A 26,467-nucleotide genomic window follows, 5' to 3' on the forward strand; every position below is an offset into this window, starting at 1 on the left:
GGTTGCTATGAAAAGTATAAAGTATAAACTATATAAGTGATAGAAGAGTTTATCATTTTATTACTTTAGATTTTAGTTTATTTTAGCTTAATTTCTGGTGATTTTTTAAAATAGAATGTTTTTTTATATTGTCATACTTTGGAGTTATTAAGTTAAATATATCTTAGTCAGTTTAAGGTAAATATCTTTATAAGAACTTCTGCAACAAATATTCTTTAAAAATATATTATTGGTTTTAAAAGTTCATGCTATATATTTTTTACTTTGCGAAGAAATAGCAAATTCCATTCATTTTGTTGGAAGACTCTTGCACATAAAAGTAAACCTGGAAATTTCTAGGTGCATAGTAAAATTTTCAGCTGGACTATTTACATTCTTTTAAATGCAAAAATAATTGCTAGTGATCAATTTAATCACAAATCTCTGTAATATCGTGGTTGATGAGGTTTAGTTGCTGAACTTGCTGGATTGGTGTAACTATAGACACAGAATATCTGTAGTTGTGATCAGAGAACACTATGTTGAGATATTCCGTGCTATAGATCCTTTCGATTTGGCAAAATTTGTAGCTATTAGTAGTTAATAGCAACTTAGAGTTACTCTGAACTGATATAAGTTGCAAATAGGTACTATTTTTGCCAAAACGAAAGCCCCCTAAAAATTGACATTTTTTTTATTTTGACATGTGACAGTTGTCAAATTAAAATATGTAACCTCCCACAAATAGTATAGTAAATAAGTTTAGTATTTAGTTACTTAAACAAAATGAGCTCTACAGTAATACGTACGCTACAACAAGATATATTTCAACCAACAGAAGAAAGATTAATAACATGCTGTCATGTTAGTAAATATTTGAAGAAAAAGAAAACTTCATTTTTATGTCTAGTTAGTACAACAACTTTACCATACAATATTTCCATTATTCAAATAAAACAGACGGATAAACAAATATTTAAAAAGAAACGCAGTTGGGCACTTGCAGAACTTAAATCTGTGGATGGACACAACGAACAGTATGATACATTGGAATTTGATTTACATGTAGACAAAGTTTATAGATGGGTAGCCACAAATCCAAAGGAACGTCATGCTTTTATACACAATTTATGGAAACAGTCATCAAGACACATTCTGAAAGATAAACCAATGTTTAAAAATATTCCAAAAACGTGGATAAAAGAAGATGCTATGACGCCAGAAAATAAATATGTTACTTCACCCTTGTTAGCTCTAGAGAATGATTTTGCTGAAGACTTTCAAGCTATAACTGATAAAGAGCAGGAAGATTTGAAAAGGTTTGTAACACATGAAAATATACCTTATATTATTTATAAATGTTTTTTGTTATTTAATTTGTTTTATTTAAAATATTTTATAAGTACGACCACAGACAAAATAGCTATTGCCACAGACCGCTACTGGAATAGGCCGGCAGTTTTAATTTTCCGAATTGTCGGTAGAGTACACCACCAGCAGAATTTTAGGAAGAATCAAATGCAGCGGCCCGCATACCTACCCGTATCCTAGCAACATATAAACAAGGCTTTGGTAATGTTGCCAGGCGTACTTACGGATTTCTTTTGTACACTTTCTTATCAATATCTGTTTTTTGCGGTACTGTATTTACTTAAATGTATGATGTAGGTATTGATAGAAATGTTTTTAAAGAATTAACGAATATCTATGTTGTTTCATATGATATTTTGCAGCAGTGTTACAATTAAGTTATTTAATCATAATTTCGTTAATTAGCTACCTACTATTTTCATTTTTTGGTATTGAAATACTGCAGAAAATATATTTCCAAACAAACAAAATTCGTAATAATATTTTAAACAGCTTGTAATATATTTTTTTTAATATTTGATAATGACGATAAATTATTTAATATACAAGGTGGGTTATTAGTACGTCGCGGAATGTAGGTACAGGTTTTTTTTTGTATTTTGACATCCACTTACTGGTTTAATAATTAAAGATAGAAAGAAACTTTAAATACAAATGTACAACTTTTCCTTTATTTCATTTGACATCAAAATTTGCTGGCATAAAATATATTATGTTTAAAATAAAAAAAATCATTAAAAAAAAAATAAAATTCATCCTTATGAAAATAACAAACAACGATTTTTATAACTAACCTTTACAACAACATAAGGAGAATACCTAAAAACGAAATAACATTAATATACCTACAATTTTTACAAATCAGCATGCAAGTGATTGTGATGATACAGTTGAAAATATGTTTTAATTTACTATTAATTGCTTCAAAAACAAATTTAAAATTATCAAGCATTTCGTCCTGTATTTTTCTTTCAATACTTGTGAACTTTCAGGTAAAAAAAATTATGTCTAAAGGACTGACAATGAGATCGGGGCTGTTTTCTGGCCACCTAAGGTTTCTAATAATATTTTTTAGTGTTCGTTGACGGGATTCTTCCTCCAAAGTAAATTTGCCAATATTCCTGAAGAACTTTTGCACATTATTGTTATTTGAATAATACAGTTAATTATGTTTTATTTTTCGTCATCAGAATAACCCATTGTAATTTTTTTAATTAAAATGGGTTATTCTAATAATGATAAATCCCATGTATTTTTAAAAAAATGTTCTTTTCTGTCATTTTTGTCTGATTGTGTGCGAAAGAGATAGAGTTATAGTGTGCGATAGAGATAGAGTGACTCTGTCCTCATAGAGATAGAGTGACTCTGTCCTCATAGAGAGCTTATCTCTCTCTCTCTGCTGTCTTCAGGAGTCTTCCCAGCAATTTCAGGACACCTAGGGAGGGAGCGTGGGGTAGAGCGGGTGGCCTTTTTAGCCTTCATTATCGATCTATGATGTCACACAGTATAAGAAAAAAACGCTTTTTACTCGTAACTCGGAAATGGCTGGAAATATAAACAAATGTCCCCTTGGTTCCGAATAGAGCACTCGGTGGGTGACGCAGAGCGGGGTGTCACAATATATGAAAGAAAAAAAACAGTATTTGCTTAGACTCTAAGTATCAAAAAATCTCCCATGGTGAACAAATAATTCTCCCATGGTGAACCAGTGAAAAACGTCAAAACCTGCATGTCAAAAAAAAAATCGGGAGCAATGGTGTTTGACATCGTAGGATAAAAAAGTGTTTATAACTCGGAAACGGTGTGTTGAATCGAAAAAATAATTGAAAAATGTCAACCCCTCCCTCCCGGGTTCTGTATGTTCCTTCTGCGTTGAATGCAAAAGGTTTGAAGTCCGTATGTCGAAAATAAATTTTGGAAACAAGAGGTATGTCGTGTTATAGTAAAAAGGTCGTATAACTCGGAAACGGTGTGTTAAATAGAAAAAATAATTGAAAAATTCTCCCCACACCCCTGGCTCTGTGTGTCAGTTCTGCGTTGAATGGAAAAGGTCCGAAGTCCGTATGTGGAAAATAAATTTCGGAAAGAAGAGGTGTATGAGGTGATACAGTAAAAAAGGTCTTATAATTTGGAAACGGTGTGTTGAATTGAAAAATAATTGAAAAAATCTCCCCACTACTCTGGTTCTGATTGTCCGTTCTGCGTTGAATGGACACGGTCCGAAGTCAGTATGTCGAAAAACAAAAACGTTAGTCAAAAATTGCAATAGCAATAGCGAACGCATTATCTTATCTCTATATTGATTGATGATTTGTTGTTTTTTTTAAATAAAGTTCGTATTCAACTACTCCTTGAGGTTCCAGCAATTTTACATTGTGTTAATTTTTTTGAACACCTTGTGTCACAAATATGAGCACTACCAATGACATCTTTGATATGCAACACTTGTGTCAATAATTATTTTACCTATCTAAAGAAATCAACAATAAGAGGCAGTACCCTTCTAAGGATACACAACCTGTATAATGCAATTTTTTTAAACATGGGTGTTAATATCGTACCATATTGGAAGTCGACGCACAAATCTAAAAACATTAATTCCGAGTTTATGAATTTTCCCATTCCAAGGTGATATAAAATAAATAATTAATTAGGTAAATTCATAGTTTTAATTCTAACTTGATTTATTTTATTTAACATTTAAGGCAAATGTGATTTCCAAACACAAGATAAGTTACTTATCTCTTTAATTACATAATTGAAAGCATTAAGTTTATTTAGCAGTTATTATTTGGCAACAAAGCCACCGCTGGAAATGCCGCCTATTACCAAGTAGAAGAGTTACCACGCTAAATTTTATAGCTGGAAGCTGGCTAAGGAGACCCTGCTTCCATTTCGGGTTGCCAATTTCCAGCATTTAAGTAGCAGTCTGTAGCGATACGCTATATTGTCTGTGGTACGACATACGAATATTCTGTAGGTATTTACCCATCCGTAATGGTTTCTTTTTGTCTGTTTTTATGTGCTTCGTTAATTTTAGATTAATGTCTGGATGTGAATATGCAATTAGCAATGCCGAAGGTTTCATGGAAGTTTTAGCGAGAGATTTATCTTTATTAGATGGAGAAAATGTACAGTGTTTGTTAGCATCAGAAGAACAAGTCGAAACTTTAATGGAACAACTTGAACTAGCTATAAATGAAGCAGATAGACTTGAAACACAGTTAAATGCTTATGATGAAATCTTATGCCATGTAAGGGATACAATGGAAAAAATGGAAAAAAAGAACTCGATGATTTCAGTGGCTAATACTAATAATCTGTTGTTGTTGCAAGAACTTGAAAACATGATTGTATGTATTTATGTACAAAAGTTTTTTTTTCAATAATATGTAAAAATTATATTTCAACTCTTTTCAAAGTAGTTAAATATTTTCAGACAAAATTAAATTTGCCAGTGGAATATCAAAAAACTTTGGAAGAATCAGACTTCACCACACAGGAAGGATTGACTGCAGCAATTAAAGCGGCAAACGCTTTGAAAGTTGCTATGAATTCCAACATTGATAAAGCCTTGCTTCAAATGACTGCTGTTCAAGAGCAAAGAAAAAAATTTGAAAAATATAAAGAAAAATTTTCTCGGAGCTTAAGCAGACAATTAAATAACTTATTTATACACTATGGGAATCACAAAGGAGAGTCAGACAGAAATGTGGAAGGGTTAATACTGCCACAACATAGTGGTGTTCATAAGGAACTATATTCCTATACCGAGTTAATGCATTGGATGAAGGCAAGTTTTGTTATAAACATTAATTAATGAATCTAAAAAAATCTGTCTCAGGTTATGGACAAAAAAATGTATGAATCTTTAAAAGAGGTCTACACTACTTCTTTAGGAAAACTTTATGATAGAGATTTAAAGGGACTTTTTAACACAGCCAGAGAAAAAATTGCAGGTAACATTTTTATTTTATAAAGTTTTGTTATTGAATTACGGAAAAAAGATTAATTCAAAATTGAAAGGGATAAACAAACTATTAGGTCTGAATAAATTTTGAGGGATTTTTTTTGTAAATTCAAGGCTGTATTGTGAAAAATTGACCACTTGGTGTAATCTAAATTTTTACATAATCTTAAACATTGATAATTAATTTGTAGTATTAAAAAAATATTTTTTTTACCGCTGTTAATTGTTGACATCCATAAACTTCATTTTAATGAAATCAAATTTCCATGCAAGTTGCCTATTGAAAGAAAAAAATGTAAATTTGACATTTTAAATTAAATACTCAATTAGTCAAAACTCTTACGTCCTTATTATAACCTAAAATTAGACCATCTGCAATAAAACTGTATTAGCAATTAAATATTTGTAAGGTCAAATGTATGACTTATATTAGAAAATATTTAATAATTATAGTTTACGGTGCTGTGTCTTCTCCGACATCGCTAATTGGGCTGGACAAAGATTTATGGACCCTAGAAACTAGTTCTCAAGACAGAAAAAGATATGACACTGTACTTGAGCAAGTCTTAACTCAACTAGAACCTGTATTTATGCAAGAACAGCAATTTTGTGTAAAATTTTTTCAAGTAAGTTTACGCTTAAATACCCGTTGCCTTAGAAAACATCAAATAATTTTCCAGCTTGATGTAATAAGTTCTACTTTAAAAAATACTCAAACAACACTTGATGGAGCTGAATTTCCGATGGAAGTAGTTCCACAACGTAAAGCTGAAAAGCAAATTGATGAAGATGTTCGAAATATGATGAGCAATTTATTTACTTGCTTGAAAACGGAACTGGATCTATTAATAGATCATATAAAGAAGCAAGATAGTTTGTAAGTGTTATAATGAAGTAATCTTTATACATATTGTGATAATTTTATAAAGGCATAATTTTTTTGTACTTTAATACAGGGTAGTGCAAAAGTGTGACAAAATACAAGTGGTCTGACAGTATTCAAGATACAAAAAACTGTTGGATTGTGGAAAATATTAAAACTATAAATATGCCAACTTTACAAATTTCAAACGACATTTCCTACAATTTTTCAATGTATCACCCTCTATCCAGGTGCTTTATTGTGCATACTTTTCTTCCTCTTTGAGTTTTATTGAAGTATTTCTATAATTATTTTTGCTAATTTTGGAAATGTTTTAATATATAAAAATTGCTGATAACAGCATTTTTATGCCCCTGCGTGATTATAAAAATTGATAGGGACGCATTTAGGAAAGTTATAATTTATATGATTGGAATATGATATGTTAACAGAGTGGTAGACAGGCAAAAAACAAACAGCCAACATTACTTTGACGAAATGAGGATAACGGAATCCATCACTGTTTTATTTTATTACATTTATTTAATTTTCTGTAGCAAACTGTTTTGTGATTGTAGATTTATGTTATGTTTTGTTTGATACATCCACAATGAAAACATAAATCACTGAAAAGTATACAGATATTCAGCATAAAGAGTGACAGAAAATTGCCTGTTTTGACAAACTCGCAATTCGTTAAAAATTTTGTGCTAAATTATTGTAAATCATTAGAACGTGTTACTGAGAAAATTCCAAGGTTAGTTCAACTTTGGTTTTGGAGATATGAGTGATAATGTCATAATCCTCGTGATCTCAAAATTTTCAACGAATTACGAGTTTGCCAAAATGGGCAATTTTCTTTATTTCACAGACTTCTTTATGTAACAGAATGAGAGAACGCTACTGTCTATTGTCAACATTTTTAAGCACTTTGTATTTGAAGATAATATCAAAACATACATAGTTTTTTATCCACTCCAACATCTATAAGATTTATATTTTAAATAGTAACAGAGTTACCAGACAGACTGATTTCAAGCTTATTAGTTTTCATCAGATGCCATCGGTGAGAAGACAGTGATATCAAGATATAACACTTTGTAGGTTATATCTTACCCACAGCAATAACAAAACTATTGTACTTTGCCACACCAGCCATTCTGTATATCAGTACTAAAATTTAACACCATGCCTTCAAAAACAATAATGTTACAACAAAAAGATAGCATATCTCATTTGTAACTTATTTCATTTCAGTTACTGTATGTATGTTCTCGTACGTCTCAATCAACATGTTATGTCGGCTCAGAGTTCTTTCCTTAGCAATACATTTGGTTCTCAACTCATAGAAGTTAAACGCTCCTTGGATCAGTTCATGCAACAGCAAATTGAATCGATAAAGGAATGCAGATTAACAAGAAAATCAAAATGTGGTATTCTTCCGTATGTTTCAAATCTTGAAATTTTTGCCACAAATGCCGACTGTTTGTTAAAGAGTGACCGTCGAGCTGATTTAGAAAAATGGTATACTAGACTAGTTGACACCATGTTGGAATACATTGCTATTCATTCTAATGACCAGAAAACACCCTCGCAAGTAATAAAAATGGGTAAGAAATAATCCAAACACTCGTCACATGTTAACAGTGGAGTTTACTTTTCAGAAAATTATCACCACTTGTATTCCTTGCTGTCACAGCTTAAAATATCTGTACTTGATAGTCAACGAAAAGAAGCTAAACAAAAATATAATGATGCTTTGCAAGCCTATGTTACATTGTACTTTGGTCGCCCACTAGAAAAGTTGAATGTGAGTAGTGAGAGTAAAAAATGATGAAAACTGTAAAATAAAATTTTTAGACGTTCTTCGAAGGAGTTCAGTCAAGAGTTGCAAGTGGAGTAAAAGCTTCAGAAGTGAGTTACCAGCTGGCATTCAGTAAACAGGAATTGCGGAAAGTTATTAGTCAATATCCAGGCAGTACGGTAAAGTATAATGATGCTACTAACAAAACAAATCAACAGATTTTGCAGTGGGGTTAAGAACGATTATTTTAATTCTAATATTCCTATTTTCTCCATTACCGTTCAAGATATGAAAAAACTTGTAGGAATAAAATCTGTAAGAAACATTATAAATTCATTTAGTGTTTATATTTCAGTTGCAATTGAATTTTTATTAGTGCTCTTTTATTTGAAAAAAATGTCTGTAAGCGCTGCATTATAGCTGTTTGACACAGGCGCGGATCCAGGTTGTTGGTCCGAAAAAAATCAAAGATCAAACAATAAATTAATATTTCATCTCTTTAAAAACTTCCATCTCTAGATCCGCCACTGTTTTGACATTGACAATTTGTTCATGAATAAATTCACGAAGTTCTTCATGAAGTCATTCACAAATTTATTCATGAAGGTTTTGGTTTTACACCGCTACAGGCTTTGCGAATTTCTTTGAGACATGAAACAGTTCTACCAACAAATAGCAACGTACCAAGCTACCAACGTAGCAAATAAATTTCAAATTTCATTAAAAAAAATTTCTCGCATTTCCACATACAGCAGGGCCTTGATAATCCGTATCCCAGCTAGTCCGAACGCCTCTATAATCCGAACGACCCCCCTTACCCCTGCGCAACCGCCGTTTCTCACAGTTTCTGTCTCGCCAGTGTCATACGCAGTGCGTTTTTTGTTTGGAATGGGCAGATGAAGTCGACATTTCTATTCTGGAAAAAATGCTGTTACGTAAATTAAGGGATAAAGCATTTTATATGTCGCTAAATACTACTCGTCAATGCACTATAGTGGAATTCTTTAAAAAAGTGTGATTAATAGCATTGTATCTAACATACATCTAACGTACATACTTAAATAAATACATTATAATGTAAAATATTTTTGTTTTATTTCGAAAAATCCCTTTCAAAATGTCTACATACTATAATCCGAACGCTTCGTGAATCCGAACAGGGTATAAATTTTCGGTGTTCGGATTATCGAGGCCCTGCTGTATATGTAATGGTAAAACAGTGGTACCGTTTTGACACTGTTTATAAATATTAGTTTTTGTAAGCAATATATCACTAAAAACAATACAAAAGTTGTACTAATCTGAGGGTGAAGATTTCTTGGGTTGGTACATCCGAACTTCATGAAAATTAGAACATGTTCACATTTGTGAAGAACTTCATGAATAAACTCATTAAGTCAGCAGATTTGGGCATTACACCTGTCCGATTTCTTCACGAAGTAAAAACAGCTATTAGAAAGATATAGGCTTAACATGGTGAATGAAACACCTTGTATATTTATTGTCTGAAGTTATTTATTTGTGGCATAATTCTTGCTTTTTTCTTTATTTGGGTATTTTGCCAACTGGAAAAATCAGTGAATTAAACCATAATACCAAAAGGATCATTCAAGGGTTTATTTCTATAGAAATAGTTTTGCCTAACCCAAGAATCTCACTGAAAAAAGCAAACAGATACAAAATATAGTACAAAAAACATCTCTTTGTATCGCGCACTTTAGAAAGTTGTTGACGTTTCGAAAAACTATGTTTTCATGTTCTAAAACTGTTTGACTTTTCCTTTTAGTTGCTTTGACAAAAGCAAACAAATTTAAACTGTCAAAGCAATTAAAATGAAAAGTAAAACACGTTCAGAAGACAAAAACCGATAGATTTCACAGCCTTGAATTCGTAATCAGCGACCCCGAAAACCCCGTATACCAAATTTGGCGCGAATATTATTTTTTGAAAATTTGGTCGGCCATCTTGGATCCGCCATCTTGAACTTTGCAAAAATGATCTCGGATCCATGATCAGCGACCCCGAAAACCCCCGTATCCCAAATTTGGCGCGAATCTTATTTTTTGAAAATTCGTGATATTAAATTAATTACTTAACCCGTTTTTTGAGATTAGAGAAAGAACCATCAATTCTGACCACAGTTTCACGTTTGTTGGGGTCTTAACCTTACATTTTGATTATAGAAACAAAAAATGTATTCTAGCACTTTCGTGAATTTTTGCTAGTTCTAACCTGTTTTTTGAGGTTAGGAAATTCCTGTGATGTGATAGCTCAATTCTGACACCGGATCAGTAGGCAAAATTACTACGGATAACATATGTCGCATGAAAAGTAGACTTTTGTGTGGCTGTGTTTGAAACGTCAACATCTTTTTAAAGTACATGAGACAAAGTGATGTGTTTTTTTTTACTTTTTTACCAGAGTCTTTGTAAAAATAAGGTAAACCAACTGCTGAAGATGCATCATTCTCCACCAGGACAGTGGACAGTCTCACGCACACTCAAACAAGACTATTTTGAGAATTGAAAAAATCGAATTGATGAGTCATCCACCGTACAGCCCTAATTTGGCATCCAATAACTTGTTTTTATTCCCGCACATAAAAAATAAATTACGAGACCAATGTTTTTCGATGCCTGAAGAAATGGTTGATGCGTTCAAAATGCATGTTTTAGAGGTACCGCAATCGGAATAGAAAAAGTGCTTTGAAAATTGGTTCAGGCGCATGCAAAAGTGTATTGATCTTCATGGAGAATATTTTGAAACCAATAAAGCGATATACAATGATTAATTTCTTTTTTGTTCTCTAATCCCAAAATATAAAAGGCAGCCGCCGTATTAGAGACAATCCAATTCCAAATGTGTAAAATTATATTGTTCCATTAAAAAAAGGATCCATTATTTATTTTTTTCTACACTTCTTTCTATGCCTGAATGTAGTGGAGAAAATAGGAATCACACTTATAGTGCACAATCCTGTGCACTTTTAAATTCTTTGTGTATTTGAAATTAAAACTTCTGGGATATGCTCTAGATTTTATTCCTATTACTGCCTTCTTTTATCCCAACATAGATGTCTGTTGTTTCTTTATTTTTATCTTAGTAACTTTAAAGTACATTTTTAGTAATTTATTCTCTCACTCTATTATTAAAGGTAAAAAAAGGTCTAGAGGCGTTATACAGAAAAGTTGAAAAACATCTATCTGAAGAAGGGAATCTTCTTCAAGTGGTTTGGAGGGCTATGCAAGAAGAATTTATAAGACAGTACAAAATGTTGGAGGATTTAATTCAGCAGTGTTATCCAGGATCAATGATTAATTTAGAATTTACAATAGACGACATATTACATTTCTTTTCAGACATTGCACGTTCCCATTAATAATTTTATTAATTTATCACTAAAATGTTACAAAAAGTAATGTATCTACACTTATATTTATAATAGACATTATTTAATTAAATGTTGTTTAACGTATTCCCATATAAATGTAGCACCAGCTACATGGACATTCAAAGAACGCACCATTCCAAACTGTGGTATTTCTATACAAGCATCAAGAATTGGTATAATATCTGGCGGTATTCCCTCTCTTTCATTCCTTAAAGAGAAAAATTTATTATTTTGCTTGATGTGTTTGAAAGTAAAGGACAGCCAAAATTTGTCTTATAATGTGGAACTCTGTTTATTTAGATTCCATCTGAACCCGGATTTAGCTTTTCGGTTCTAACTTTCGAAATGACTTGTAAAATTTAATAAAATTTTAATATTTTATGTAGGTCATAAAAGCTCAGAAAACCATACTACAGTAGATGTTTTACACTGACAGGGAAATCAGGAACGGGCTTGCCACTACGCTCATTGGGCCAAAATTTTGAGCTGAAAACTGAATTTTTAAATACTTATGGTTATTCCTCTTTAAAAAAGGTACTCTACATTTGTTTTGATAAAATCAGCCATTTTCGAAAAAATTCAGTTTTTGTATAACATGTTTAAACATTAATTTATTTAATTATGAAGTTTATTAACATAACATACTTTGGTTATTCCTCTTTAAAAAAGGTACTCTACGTTTGTTTTGATAAAATCAGCCATTTTCGAAAAAATTTAGTTATTGTATAGCATGTTTAAATATTAATTTATTTAATTATAAAGTTTATTAACATAAGCTATTTAAACACAATAATAATGGAATAACGTCACAACTAATAATTCGTTTTAAAATAATAAAATTTGGCATTATTACATCTCATGCTTACATGCATCTAACTCAGGGGTGTCCAACTTGCAAGGCCTCAAGGGCCAAAACTAAAACCTTGATGTGGTTGCGGGCCATATAATAATTTTGTTAAAGTAATAACAAAATAACGTGAGGTATAAAAATAATTAAAACAAAAAAGGAGTATTATTTCTTTTACTGCTCAACAACTACATTTTTTTAGATAAATGGAAAATTTATACATAATTTTTTTCAAGAACTAAGACAAACATTGCAATAATAATGAAAAGTTGTATCTAATGTGAAGACTGTGGTCGATCGGCTTCATCCACCAATGAAGAAATGTACACCTCCAGTTCAGTTGTAGACAGTCTCATGAGATGACGTAAGGAAGAATCGGTAAGGTTGCTTCTGTTGTGGTTTTTAATGTATTTCATGGAGGAAAAAGCACTTTCACATGTATATGTGCTTCCGAACATTGATGTCACTTTCAGTCCAAAATCTCGCAGGTTTGGGAATTTCTCCTTAGACAGCAATTTGAAAAATTCAGGTCCCTTTTCTTGTCTGGTGATTAGGAACATGTCAGCTTGAAGATCACATAACTCAAGTTGTAAGTCAGGTGGTTGATCTTCAATGGTTGCTCCAAGAGGATTATTATAAAGCAGTACACTGCTTTTAAGACTTTCAATTTCTTCAAATCTTGTATTGAATTCATCAATAACTTGTTGAATTTGTGAACTGCAGCATGAAAACTCAATATTTTCCTCACTATTGAATTCTTCTGCTAGTTGCAGACAGCTAGGGAAGTGTGTCAGGTTGTTCTTTTCCAAAGCATGTTTAAACACGTTCAGCTTATTCCGGAATCCGTTTATTTTTCCGATCAAATCTGAAACCGTCTGGTTTCTTCCTTGAAGACTCAAATTTAAACTGTTAAGATGATTAGTCAGATCTGTTATAAAAGCTAACTGTCTTAAGAATTCTGGATCCTTAAACTTCTCTTCCAGTTCAGTTGTGTCAGATGAAACGTATTCATTGAGGAATGCAGGGATTTCCTTTCTTATGGCAAAAAATCGTTCCATGCACTTTCCTGCACTCGGCCACCTTACATGGTTGTACATTAGCAAGTGTTAGAGACCATAAAATATAAATCTTTTTTCACAATGGCAGCATTTAAAGAAAATATATGCTTTTCGTAAAACATTATGCGGGCCGGATGCGGCCCGCGGGCCGCCAGTTGGACAACCCTGATCTAACTTATGGATGGACAAGCACTCGGCAATTGTGTGGAGGCAAGAAGAATTTATTTCGATATATTTCCAAATCACTTAAACGCAAGGTTGTTAAAAATTCGAAAGCTTTCCAGGGTCATATTTAAAAAAATTAAGTTGATGATGGTCCTGAAGAGATGAAACATTACATATAAAAATTGATTATACCATTTGATAGAGGGCAAAAAGTTGCCATGAGAAAGTGTTTTTTTTTTTTTCAATATCGCCTCAAACAAGGCTGAAATGAAACAAAAACGGATTTCCAAAGTTTCGTTTTTTTTTTAATATTTTGAAAACTAATCGTGTCATCTTGATTTTTTAGAGACATTATGTTGGTCCCCGGATTATGCAACTTTAACCCTTTCACTGCTCCAGACGTATTTATTCGCTAAAAATTTATAGGGCTCAAACTGCTCCAGACGGATTAATTCGCTTGAATAGTTAAATTGAATCAGGCTGCTCAAACCGTATATATTCGCAACCATGCGCATTAGTGCAATTAGTATGGGGAAATTTTGCGGGCGGAGCTAATAGTGATTGTGACAAATGTTTTTATGGAAGGAGGTACTGGTAATAATGCCAAGATTGTTCATCTCTCTTTCAGTTTTTATTTAGTACAGCTGTCGATATACTGTATTTTATTTAAAATATAATCGTAAATCGTAATTTAACACAACATAATGTAAAACTATAAGTGGTCTCACTGCTTCAGACGTATATATTTGCACGAGATAAACTTTCGCGCACGGCGCGGTAGCTATGTTCAGACGTATTGTGCAGCGAAAGGGTTAACCCCATTTAAGCTACTTCGTATCTCTTACTGTTTCCAAGATCCCTGTGAGAAGCAAATTTGTAACAGCCTGTATATATCAAAATTGTTTTAAAGTCAAAAGTTAAATAATAAAGTTTTTTAAAGTAATGCAGTTCTACATACATTTGAAAAATTATTTGAAACTGTTATTTTTAAATACAAGTTTATTTATTTTATTCTTCTTTATTAAAAATTCATGTTATACACACAAAAGTGTTTACATTCGCCAAAAATAAGAGAAGTACCCAAATATAAAAAAAAGATCAACATATTTTTTTTATAAAATGTAGAAATCCAGTACTAACAAAATATTATAAAAAATTTAAAAAAAACATGTTACATTGTCATAGTCAAGAAACTACTATTAAAATATTCGGTAAAAGTATAAAAAGTGTGCTCTAATAGTTTTTAATTTTTGTTTTAAATAAATTTCAAGTTTCTTATGTCATATGGTTTTATATTGAAAAACTGAATTCCTGTGTAATTAGTTCCCTTTCTAATTCTCAGAAGTTTAGAGAACTTTTATCAAGGTAATTTTTCTTTCTTGTATTATAAAGGGGCAACACTGACCACAGAATTGTGTACATTGTATTTAACAAAAAGAAAATGGATTTAATTTATTTCCAATTAAATCGGAAGACATTTAAAAATATACATTATTAAAATTGCATATATCTTGCAGTTAATTTTAAGTAATAAGAAAAAGTATTGTTTAAGATTTGATTTCCTACACAGATGACTATTTTGCTCTATACAAGGCATCAAAATGATAAACAGTTAATTTTCTTTATATTGTCAATTTCAAAAAATTATGTTTTCAATAAAATTAGTTTTGTCAGAAAAGTAAGTTTATTGAAATGGGACTCTATGAAAATTTTGAGATCTCGTATTTAAAGTACTCCAAAAAAAAGGCAACAAAGTGGTAAATGGTTAATTTTCTTTATAGTATTATGCCAACTTTAGAAATATTGTGACATTTTTGTTAATAGAAAAGTTCTTTTTTGAAATTTGTTTATGATTTACTCTTAGAATAAGTTAAGAAATTGCAATTGTATTTTTTTTCTTAGATGACGAACCGCGAATTACTGCCAAAATTAATCCATTTACAGAAAATGTAATAGGTACTCCATCAACAGAGGGAACATCTTGTATATAAGAAATAGTGATAAACTTGAAAAAATATCAACATTGAAGTAAAACTATTTACTTACATCATTATTAGAAAATTTTCCAGAATATCCGTATCATATCATATATAAATAATTTCCAATCCCATTTGAGCCGGATAACAGAGTTCCAGAGTATTTTAGATATTTAGATAGAATCAAATAGAAATAAAAATTTTAAACATACCCTGATGCTACTACTTACCCTAATACTAAAGCAGTCTTCTTATTAAATTTGTATTTATCGAGACAAATACTGTCAGATGTTTGTTCAGCGCCAATTACAGAATAGCCTCCGTTTCTGATTTCACAGATAAATTTTTTTAATTCAGAAGTTTTAACTTCTACAGCATTAACCCAGTCCTCTGATGACATGCTTAAACTTTTAAATTCTTTATTGCTTAATATTTTTATGTCATTTAAAACCAGTTGTTTTATGCCAAACACTTCACATGTTCGTGATAATCCTCCTAGGTTTGTTGACTTGTCTATCAAAGAAGCAATTAAAATAAATTCGCTTATTTGTTTATTACTTCCTTGTTCCTCTATTACATTTTTCCAAGGATCTATTTTTCTTTGGATATTATAAACATTTTTACATATTACTTCATTGGCTTTTCCCTTTACATTATTTTCTATACTCATTGTTACAGAATTCGAAAATGACCGATTTTCGTTATATGTGGGAATACATTTTTGAGTAATAAATTTGTATTTTAATATATTTTCCCATTCAGTTCCAGTTACTCCATTAAGTCTTGGGATATCTACATAAATAGTTTCTAACGAATAATACTTCTCGGGTTGAAATACAGAAAAAATAAGGTCGTCAGATTTTAGTGTTTCATAGAAAGCATACCCACTTGCTTCAATTACGGAAAGAATAGATTTTTCTAAGTAACTATATTTTGCTAGAAACTTTCCATAATTTTTTCGTTTTCCTTCTTCTAACAACTTTTTTAAAGCTGCCTGAAATCCACAATATTAAAACATTATTTAAAATCTTAGAAAAAAGCACATTAAGTGTGTAAAGTAAATTCTCAAAAATTAACAAAATAGTTCGGGACTCTATAAGCAAAAAAGTTGAGTTGCGAATCAAAGGAACATATTTAAGTAGCAAATCAAAATAACCACAACTCGTATATACGAGTTAAATTATAGTTAAAACATAAAAACATGATTTTTTACTTTAGTAACCACTTTGTCTTGAAATGCAACCATTTTTTTTAAATTCCTTTGGAGGAACATCATTTATATTTAAAAATCATATCAAGTTAACTATCTATATAATAAAAAGTTATAATTCTAAATAAAAATCTTCGTAACGACAGCAACTCATTTTTTTGTAATTTTCTAATAATTAAATTTTATACATTACCTGAGAATAGACGCGCAATTTGAAATGCGCTCCCATACTCCACGGTATTAATGCTTCAACAGCTGAGAACCAGTGGGACTCTTGTCTATTCAGAGTTAAATGAAGAAGAACCATGATAAATGCAACTATAGTTGAAGGTTGTGATTTGCTCGCGGTATCAATTTTAACCTTTATTGAATTAAAGTAATCATCATCCTGGTCTTTTACTAAGCAAAGCAATAACCACTGCATTAGTTGTTTCACGCAGGGTTGGTGAATTTCTGTGCAAAAACTTTCTTCTATTAAATCAATAAGGGTTTGTCTTTGATTCTTTATGAAAGGATATATCGTAAGAAGAGTTTGGAGAATTCTCAGCTTTTGTAGATGGATCTATAAAATATATTTTAGTTTCTGCCACATAAATAACAAATAGATGTGATGAATTTTGTATAAAACTTGCAAATTTATTTAAGCTTCAATTTCATTTCATGACCTCCAAAAAAAATCAAATATGTAGCTTTAAATCATTAATTAGTTGCACACACTCACACACTTAATTTTGGCAGGGTTCCATTAATATTTTTTGGAGCTCTAAGCACACTATTTTCCTCTATCGAATTAAGATTTAATATACAGGGTGTTTACAAATTTCTCGAGCACCACTGACTTTAATATTTAACATTTATAAAAGTTAAGTCTGTTATCGAATTAAAAGTTTATAGTATTTTAGTATTAATCTAGTGCAGGTAAAGTTTGAGTAACAATATGATATTGTTATTTGTATGTATACGCTTAGTACTAATTAAGCAATAGTAAATAGTAAACATGAATTGCGAACATGTTAATGATGTATAGTGAACGTAGACGTCAGATTTTTATTTAGGTAAAAAGTTTTATAAAAAGCCCAATAAGAATTACAGCTTCAGAAATAAATAAACAAAGCTACTTATAATATTAAAACAAAATCTTCATAAAGCTTACTAACTGGAAATGCCGACAAAAGATTAAAATTTTGCTGATGGATTTTAAACAAATACGAGTAGATGGACTAAATTTGCGCATTATGGTCACCAAATAATTAAATTACTTCCTAAACGACGGAGCAGACATTGTGTGTATGCCGTCGCCTTATTGGGAGCACCTGGGGACTGAAACCAAAGATGTCATACTGATTATATACATCGCTAGTAAGACCTAGGATTCTCTACGGCGCTGTGGTATGGTGGCAAAAAACACAACAGACCACAGCGAGGAAAAAACTAACTTCAGAGATTGGCCTGTTTATGTATAACGGGGGCGATGGCATCGAACCCGACAGCTGCACTAGAAATCATGCTAAATCTATCACCGCTGCATATAGTGGTGGAAAGAGAAGTGCGGCTAGCAGCATATCGACTCAGGAATAACGACTGGAGGGGTAGTTCCCATTCCAGGATCATAGACACATCTATGTCGGAACCAACTTTTGGGATGGTATCTGACAAGATGGTTCCATGGTTTCACTTCCACAAGCCATTTGGACCCAGATGGAGTGCAAGCTACAGTCTGGAGGAGTTCCCTACCGTATTCCAAGCAGAAATTTTCGCGATAATGGCGTGTCTGGCAGAGAATGTACATAGAGGTTGTAAACGTAAACTCATATATATATTCTCTGATAGTCAAGCTGCAATTAAAGCTTTAGGCGCACACAAGATAAGTTCAAAACTGGTGTGGGATTGTTTACAAATGCAGACTGAACTGGACACCAACAATACAGTCAGACTGTGTTGGGTGCCAGGGCACAAAGGCATTTGTGGAAATGAGAAAGCGGATGAACTTGCTAGGAAGGGATCCGAGACAGAGTTCATTGGCCCGGAGCCCTTCTGTGGCACATCTCCCAGTGTGGTCAGGCGGGCTCTGGGCAAATGGACTGAGACAGAACACAGGAAATACTGGACTTCAAGGCCAGGACATAGCCATTTTAAGGAGCTCATGGAGTACCCTTCGAAGGAAAGAGCGAATGATTTACTGAGCTTGAACAGAATCCGGCTCAGGAGAGTGACAGGACTCATAACGGGACACTGTCACTTTAGGAAACATCTACATAAGCTAAAGCTTGTAGACAGTCCGGTCTGCCGAGGATGTGAATGGGCAGATGAAACTTCTCTACATATCCTGGGCGAGTGCCCGGGATTTGCACGTAGCAGAATGGCGCTCCTTGGGAGACCCTATTTGGAACCCAAGGAACTGAGAGAAGTGTCAGCAAGGAAGCTTTTGGACTTTGTAAAATGGACAAATCTACTTGCTGAATAGGACTAGTAGTGGGACACACAATAGGACTAATTAGGCCGCAGTGCTATGGGACTTATCAGGACCAACCACTACAAGAGGAAGAAGAAGAAGAAACGGCGGATACTATTAAAAAATACCATTTTTCATTCATTTAACATAACAGTATTTGAATTTAATATTATTTCTTGCAAAAAATTGCCAGTATATTTTTCTTGGGAAAACAGAGCGACACATTCAGTAGCACACCACTGGTTAATGGCGCGAAGTTAATATTACATCAATAAAAGGTTTAATTACATGAATTGCTACCTTCTAATTTCGCTGAGGGTTGATGTACTTACCCTGATCTTAAAGGAAAAAAAAGGGTCCAAGTTGGAGGTGCAAAACCTTAAGCTAGCCGTCAGCCGGAGCTAGTCGTGCGGTCAATCTTTAAGAGGACCGTTTAGTTTAAGGGCGCCAGTAACCATTTACCCTAGGGTTCTAAGCCACTCAATATACTAAATATTGAGTTAAAAGATAATGTCGACCCAAAATAGCTTATTTAGCAACTAGTAGCAACACCTAATCCGGTTATATTTTAATCAATTTACTAAATTAATAGTACGAAATAGTTCAGTTACTAATATTTATTAACATTATTACGTTCAAATCACAATTAAAATATCTAAGTCGACGATACCTATTAAATAAATAATTATAAATAATTGAGAATAAATCTCAATTGGGAGACCGCTCGTGATCACGATAGGTGGACAATTGTTATATCTATCATTAATTCTTATCTAATTCTTTATAAACAAATTGAATAAACGATATTAGTAAGAAAAAAAATATATATATAAATGTCTAATAGTAACCGGACTACCTAATATAACTGACTGGGAAGAAAAAAATAACTAAGCAATAAAAGAAGAAAAGGAAAAGTTTAACATTAATCGGGGACACAACCATAAGCTATTTACTGATCATTTGTATGAATATGTAGGTAACTCTGAAAGTTTTAGTAATTTTTTACAAATTAAAAATGATAAGAAAATACATAGGTACAACTTTTGTTTACTGACAGCGGGTATTAGCTCATAGAATTATCTTATTTGGAATAACAAAATAATAAAAAGTAATAATAACTAACAGATAAGTTTATGTATATGATTTGCCCCGTAGGTTTAAGACTAGTTGTAATTTAGTAATGTTCAGATAAAGTGCACAAAGATGGTTCTGAACATGCACATACCGTATATGGGTATTTTATATTATTACACAAAATTATTAAAGGAAAAAAATATATATACATATATAGATCAGCTGTTAATTGGTGCAATTAACAGGAGTCAGATATAAATCTACCTCTACTTGCTTGCCTCGGTGCAAGAAACCAAAGGAATAAATTTAAAAATAAAGAAATAAGTTTTGCTTATCTGGAGACCCTGTAGTTGCAGATGCACCCGCACAATGAGCACGCCCAGTAGAAGACTCCGCCAAGATCTAGCTCGTACCCCGATGACACAATATAGATCCTTGTAGCAGTGATGTAAGACCAGTTGAGAGGCTGCTTCATAGGTTGAATGTCAAGGGATGGAAGTTTGTCTCTCTACTGATAATTAAGGGATGTCAGCCCATGGTAAAAAGCCCTATAAAACACGATACACCAGAAGGTAAATGAGGAATAATGGAAAAAAATAATTACTTACAGAGATGGAGAGTGGCTTATTTAGTATCCCAGTAATCATATAAGGGAAATTAGATATTACGGCCTGATTTTGCAATCGCCAAGGTGCACTAAGATCCAGCCAATGCTGCAATTGTATTCCACCAGAAGGTTCCAAGATACGTACTATCCAAAATGCATCAAAGGAACACAATTTTCACTAAATTTCCTGACACAAAATCCCCTTTTTGGGTAACCCAAGCGTTAAGAAATAGCAGGAAATTTTCTACACTCGCACCTTAGCGATAGCCCGTACGAAAACATAAAAACCTATCTCCCCATTCCAAAAACTGCCGTTACCTTTTTTGCGAGTCTCATATATGAAACAGCTTAGATTTGTAGCCAGAAAAGAAAGGTAATGAATGTTGCCTATGGTTTAGGTCCATAAACATTATTAAACAGAATATATACCAGCTGTCCTTAAGTTTTAATTAAAATCCTCCATAAATTTAATTGAACCGTTACAGAATACACTGTAATAAATTTCATTCAAATCATTCAGTGTAATATGAAGATATAACCGAAAAGATATTTTTTTTTTTGAAAACTTCAACACCCTGTATCTCAAATACCACATCCCCTAGGAAAAAAGTTTATAGAGCAAACTCTACTTATTTTTTGGCAACTAATCTACTCCTGCAGTTTCTGTATTTAAAGTGAAATCACCTGGTATATAAAACAGAATCATATAAAAACTAAATAAGTAATTTTCCTATATTAAATCAGAGGTTATTCTTCTTACATGTGAATCCGGAAAATATCTCTTATTGAAATGTGTTCTATACTTTATCACTAATTGTGATGTGAAACCATCTGCATATTCTATATTTTCAGAAATAATCTGCAGCATCGATTCCAGTGATGACATTCTAGTAGAGATTTTAATCAAATTTGGGCTAAAAATTGATGACGTCTGTGAATAAAATTGTATAACAAAGGCAATAATTGAAAACAAAAACAAAAAGTTGAAATAAATATATTTAACTACCAACATTCTTATCAAAACTTTTTTATTTTTCTTATTCATTAAATGTTGTGCTTCAGAATATGAAAATGAAATATACTCACTTTTCTGTTGCATTTCCCAATTTTTCATAAATTTCTTGACAAACGCAATATTCAACCCTGAAACAATTATTAGATAAAAATAGATTTTTTTATTAAAAAAAATTACCTGTCATCTTTCTTAATAACAATTCCTCTCATAAGCAACTCTTCAACTGCAGGAATCAATAAAGAGGAACATTCTCTGTAAAATCCAGGAGAAAGAATAGAATTCTTAATTTTTTCAGACATGTAGTAATCAATTATTGGGAACGTTTCAGATAATGATAATAAAAAATCTATCACTAACGTTATTACTTCGAACATTTCACTTTCATACATAGTTTGCAAAAAGTTTATAGCAAAAATGCAATTAATATAATTGAAAATAATGATTTTAAAATGTTTACTTTTTGTCAAATGTATTAAAATATTTAAGGCTTCTTTGAGAAAATATATAATATTAGTAGAGTCTTTATGAATATTAATCGTTGATAAACAATCAAACATTTTTGAAATAACAATATCGCTTTGATTATAAAGTACATGTTCCAAAAAAGTTACGTCAGGATATTCTTCTGTTAAAAAATATAATTCAAGAACGAGGACACATAGATCATCGTCTGTTTTGCCATGTTCAAAAAATCTACATTTTAAATCATTTATGACTTGCTTCAACATAAATTCATTTGATTTATACGAAAATAATATAACATGTAATGCTATAGATAATTCATATTTCTTAAAATCTTTCGATTTATTAAGAAGATAGAATATTTTCGAATTTACTAATTCGACAAATTCAGGATATTTTAGTAATTTTTTAATAATGACTATAGCCATCTCAACACAATCATCTTCCATTTCAGTTACTTCATTCAAAATAAATTTTGCTATATTGCTTCTTTCAAATTTTTCAAAAAAATTTGCATATATAACCACTTGAAACTTTTTATTAAATTTTTTTACATGTTCAGAAATAGTTTGTATGCCAGATTCATATTTTAAGATTTCAATTATTTGTATAAATACTTCAAATTCCCTTAAATCTAAATCACTATCTTCTATCCTAAGCAAAATAATATTTAAAGAATCAATATAGACATGGTTTGAAACAGCTTTTATAAATAAATCGTTATTGTGATGTTTTAAGATAAGTAATAATTTTAAAATATCATCAAACCCACTTTTCCAATTATAATTTCTTATAAAATAATTTAATAAAATTAATATGCATCCATTTCTAATATAAATATGTGGTAACTGTTTTAAAAACTTGTAAATCGATTCAAAAACATTAAAGGGGATAGTTTTCTTGAGATATTCGGTAAATGTGTTAGCAAAAAAATACCATGCTGCTGTTGGAATCCAAGTTATGTCTAATATATCTTCTACAAAAAGAAGAAAATCTTCTCGTTTTAAGTTGTTACAAAAATTTGGCAATTCTTTAAATATATTAGTAGAATTTTGCATATACTCATTTTTATTAATAGCAGAGAGAAAAGATTTATTTAATGTGGGGAAAAATATTTTGTTGCACAATATATGTGATGCAACAAAATATACGACTGCATTCTGAGTATGTGCTAACAATTTTTTATAAATGCATATTTGCCATATATTATTAATATGTTTTAATGAATCTAATAAAGTCAAGGAGGGCCAAATAAGATGTAATTGCTTTTCGTTTGAAGCATCTAAAAGAATGAAAAAGTTTTGCCACAGTTTCTTATGCGTCTCATCTTGAACTGCAGTTATTTGTAAATAAGGAACTTCACATTTTATAACATCATAATTGCAAAAATCCTGAACACATTTTTTCAAAAGGTAGATGGCTTGTTTTTGTTGATCATAAATATTACATGAAATACAATTTTCTACATATTGCCAAAAATCATATAAGAATAATATTGATTTGGAATTTGTTAATAAAATATCTTTATCTATATAGTTGAAAAGAATGCACAAAACATCTAAATCGTTTTTATCTTTACATTGCAAAAAATAATTATATAAAAAATTTAATTGATGTAATTCTCCAAGTATAATGATGTAATTTGGCAAAACAGTTGATAATATATATATTTTTGATGGATTTTGTATCTGAAAAGTATAAAATAGAAATCTATCGACATGATGCAAAGACGCCTTTTCTAGAAATACATATTCCTTCTTTTGAATTTTACAAATTAAAATAAGTTCATTTAACAACAGAGCTATCTTTGTTACAATATTAAAATTTAAAAAATTGTTTACTTGGTCAAGTTGAGAATTTAGATATGTAATAAGTTGTAATATTTCTTCTTCTGGATTTTTAATTACTAAAAAAATTGTTTTTAAAACTTCACATTGTAGGTGCACATCTTCATTTTCTCTTTCATAAATTTTATGAACAGGATAATAAAACGCTTGTGTTTTTCTGTCCGAAATTCGTCTTCTTTTTAGCTCCAGTAAAATGATTAGTGACTTTAAACATTGTGTATCATAAATTTTGTTATCTAAATGCTCCCCTAGTAATATGATATTGAGTAAATCAACTACTTTTTCGTCCATTTTTTCCATTTTAATTTTTTTATAAAACAAATCGAAATACTAGGTTATGAATGAACTTTTCTTCTGCACACCACCTCACACCTCACCATGGGGGTGAAACTAGAATGGGGATATGAGCAACGTGACATCACTTCCGGCCTGATAGGTTTTTATGATTGGTGGCTGACAGCCTGCTGGATGACGATTGGACCCTGACAGATTTATTTAGTTAACCATTGGTTCTTATCAAATTTGCCGCAAAATATTCGTAAATCGGAAACAGCGCGATCCAGAATTTCTGTCATCTGTCGGAAATATGTCGGTTTTGTTTTGGTGTGAATTTTAGGGTAAGTTGTAAATTTAAATTTTGATTATTATTCCTATGTTTATTATCTAGATTATCCAACTTTTGAAAATAATAAATGACATTTTTAGAAATGCATTTGTTTATATATTTCATATTAGGAAGAAAAACATTAATACCTATTTATACTTCCATTTTATATACGTAAAAAATACGTTGTATTAACTTTCAGTAATTTTCTTCTCACACAAAATATATTAATCTTTTGTTAATAAAATCTATTACGGTATTGAAATGACAATCCATTTAGTGTGATTTGTTTTAATTTAGTTCAAACATTTGAGAATACAAAAATATAATTTTAATAAAACTTAAATGGAACTATGTTTAACAAATGTGATAGTAATGAAATTAAAATCTTCGTTTTAACAATAATTTAAAGAAACTTATTTACAGATATTTATAATTACCACGTTCATCAGCGATTAGATTAAAATAGAAAAGAAGTGGAATATGGTACACTGTTTTGTATCACGGCTACCCAAGGGTGTGAAGTAGAATTGGAATGTAAGCAGTGCAATGTCCAGCCTCGCTTCCGACCTTTGGTTCTTGACAATTCATTAGACAATAATTAGTTCCAGACAAATTGTTTATCATCACATAGCTGGAGTAGTTTTCCAGGAGTAGTACAGCGATTAGTTTCTATCATCTGACTTAAATTTATTTTACTGTGATGGCAAGAATGCAAATTATAAGGTAAGTTTTATATCATTTATTATATATGGCAGGCACTCGGGCAAGCACCAAAGCGATTATTTCTAAATGATAATAAACTTTTTTAGAAATAAATTGTAATTTTAAATAATTTACATTAGATTCAAAGCAACCAACACTGTTAGTTTCATGCATTTACGTACTACAAAATACATTATATAATAATTAACATAAGAACGCATAAAGTAATGGACATTTTTTTTTTAGGTTGGCTCGAGTTGTAATCTAGACAAAAATTCTCTAAGACAGACAGTTATTGATACATATGCTATATGAACTTGCAATTCAAGGCTGTTCTAAAAAATATTTACAGAGTAATGCTGGAAAGAATACCATAAAGTTGGAAGACCTAACGAGAAGACTAACATAGTTAATATTTTGGTGAGTATTAATAATTATTACTGATCTGATGCATACAATTTATTATCCACTTAAATATATTTGATAAAGAAAAATATGTTTATGTTTTATAATAATTTACAATAATTTGCAATATTTTTCTGATGGAATAAACTCCAAAGTAATATATGTAATTATTTACTAATGCAAGCATCTTTGTAGATACTGTTTTCAAGTGCAATATTTAAGAGAAGCAAAATATGAAGAATTATTAGCAGGAAACTGAAAAATTCAAGAAAGAACATGTTCACTGAATGATAAAACCTCNCGCATTTGCGGTCGGGGTAGACGACGGATGGGGCCCACCTACGAAGGCTGTCCAGGCCTACACGAGATGAGGCAGGATAAAGAGGGATAATCCCCCTCGATCCCAAATCATTGAGGCCAATTTCTAGCCATAGAATAATGGCGCGCGGCGCTTATCAAGGTGGTACTTCAACCGCAGCTAACCTACGCCTCCACTGCATGGGGTCACGCGGCAAAAACCCACTTAAAGTCATTACAGGCTGTGGAAAACATAGCCCTCCGCACGGCCACCGACGCGTCCTGGTACGTAAGAAATACTGACATATTACGATACTTACAATACACAAACGCTACACAGACAATAAGACAAAACGCGGAGAAACG

General features: G+C 31.4%; 2 protein-coding genes and 1 long non-coding RNA gene across 4 annotated transcripts; 2 read left to right on the forward strand and 1 right to left on the reverse strand.

Moving 5' to 3' along the window:
* The first annotated feature begins 701 nt into the window (after positions 1 to 701).
* LOC108912332 (exocyst complex component 1) lies at positions 702 to 11,436 on the forward strand. Of its 2 annotated transcripts, none has more exons than XM_018717539.1 (10): positions 702 to 1,298; positions 4,391 to 4,703; positions 4,790 to 5,143; positions 5,195 to 5,309; positions 5,774 to 5,946; positions 6,001 to 6,197; positions 7,440 to 7,792; positions 7,847 to 7,992; positions 8,043 to 8,165; positions 11,141 to 11,436. In XM_018717539.1, exons 1-10 carry the CDS (start codon positions 766 to 768, stop codon positions 11,363 to 11,365), a joined length of 2,532 nt encoding a protein of 843 aa, XP_018573055.1. In that variant the 5' UTR covers positions 702 to 765; the 3' UTR covers positions 11,366 to 11,436. The 2 variants fall into 2 exon arrangements, with proteins under 2 accessions (XP_018573055.1, XP_018573056.1); XM_018717540.1 differs by having other exon boundaries at positions 8,043 to 8,170; positions 11,145 to 11,276.
* On the reverse strand, positions 11,369 to 24,151 carry LOC108912333 (probable methyltransferase TARBP1). Its single transcript, XM_018717541.1, has 7 exons — positions 24,085 to 24,151; positions 21,959 to 22,033; positions 21,853 to 21,909; positions 21,527 to 21,680; positions 16,827 to 17,195; positions 15,654 to 16,417; positions 11,369 to 11,585 (listed from the first exon to the last, which is right to left on the reverse strand). The coding sequence occupies exons 2-7, from the start codon at positions 21,988 to 21,990 to the stop codon at positions 11,435 to 11,437; spliced, it is 1,527 nt and encodes a 508-aa protein (XP_018573057.1). The 5' UTR covers positions 21,991 to 22,033; positions 24,085 to 24,151; the 3' UTR covers positions 11,369 to 11,434.
* A 341-nt stretch (positions 24,152 to 24,492) lies between these two features.
* On the forward strand, positions 24,493 to 26,098 carry LOC108912331. The gene is made up of 4 exons (XR_002763079.1): positions 24,493 to 24,707; positions 25,121 to 25,420; positions 25,646 to 25,819; positions 26,000 to 26,098. It is a non-coding gene; the product is annotated as an uncharacterized LOC108912331 (long non-coding RNA).
* The last annotated feature ends 369 nt before the right edge of the window (positions 26,099 to 26,467 follow it).

This window comes from Anoplophora glabripennis, unplaced genomic scaffold (genome assembly GCF_000390285.2).
Source record: "Anoplophora glabripennis isolate ALB-LARVAE unplaced genomic scaffold, Agla_2.0 scaffold558, whole genome shotgun sequence".
In the NCBI taxonomy this organism is placed as follows: Eukaryota; Metazoa; Arthropoda; class Insecta; order Coleoptera; family Cerambycidae; genus Anoplophora; species Anoplophora glabripennis.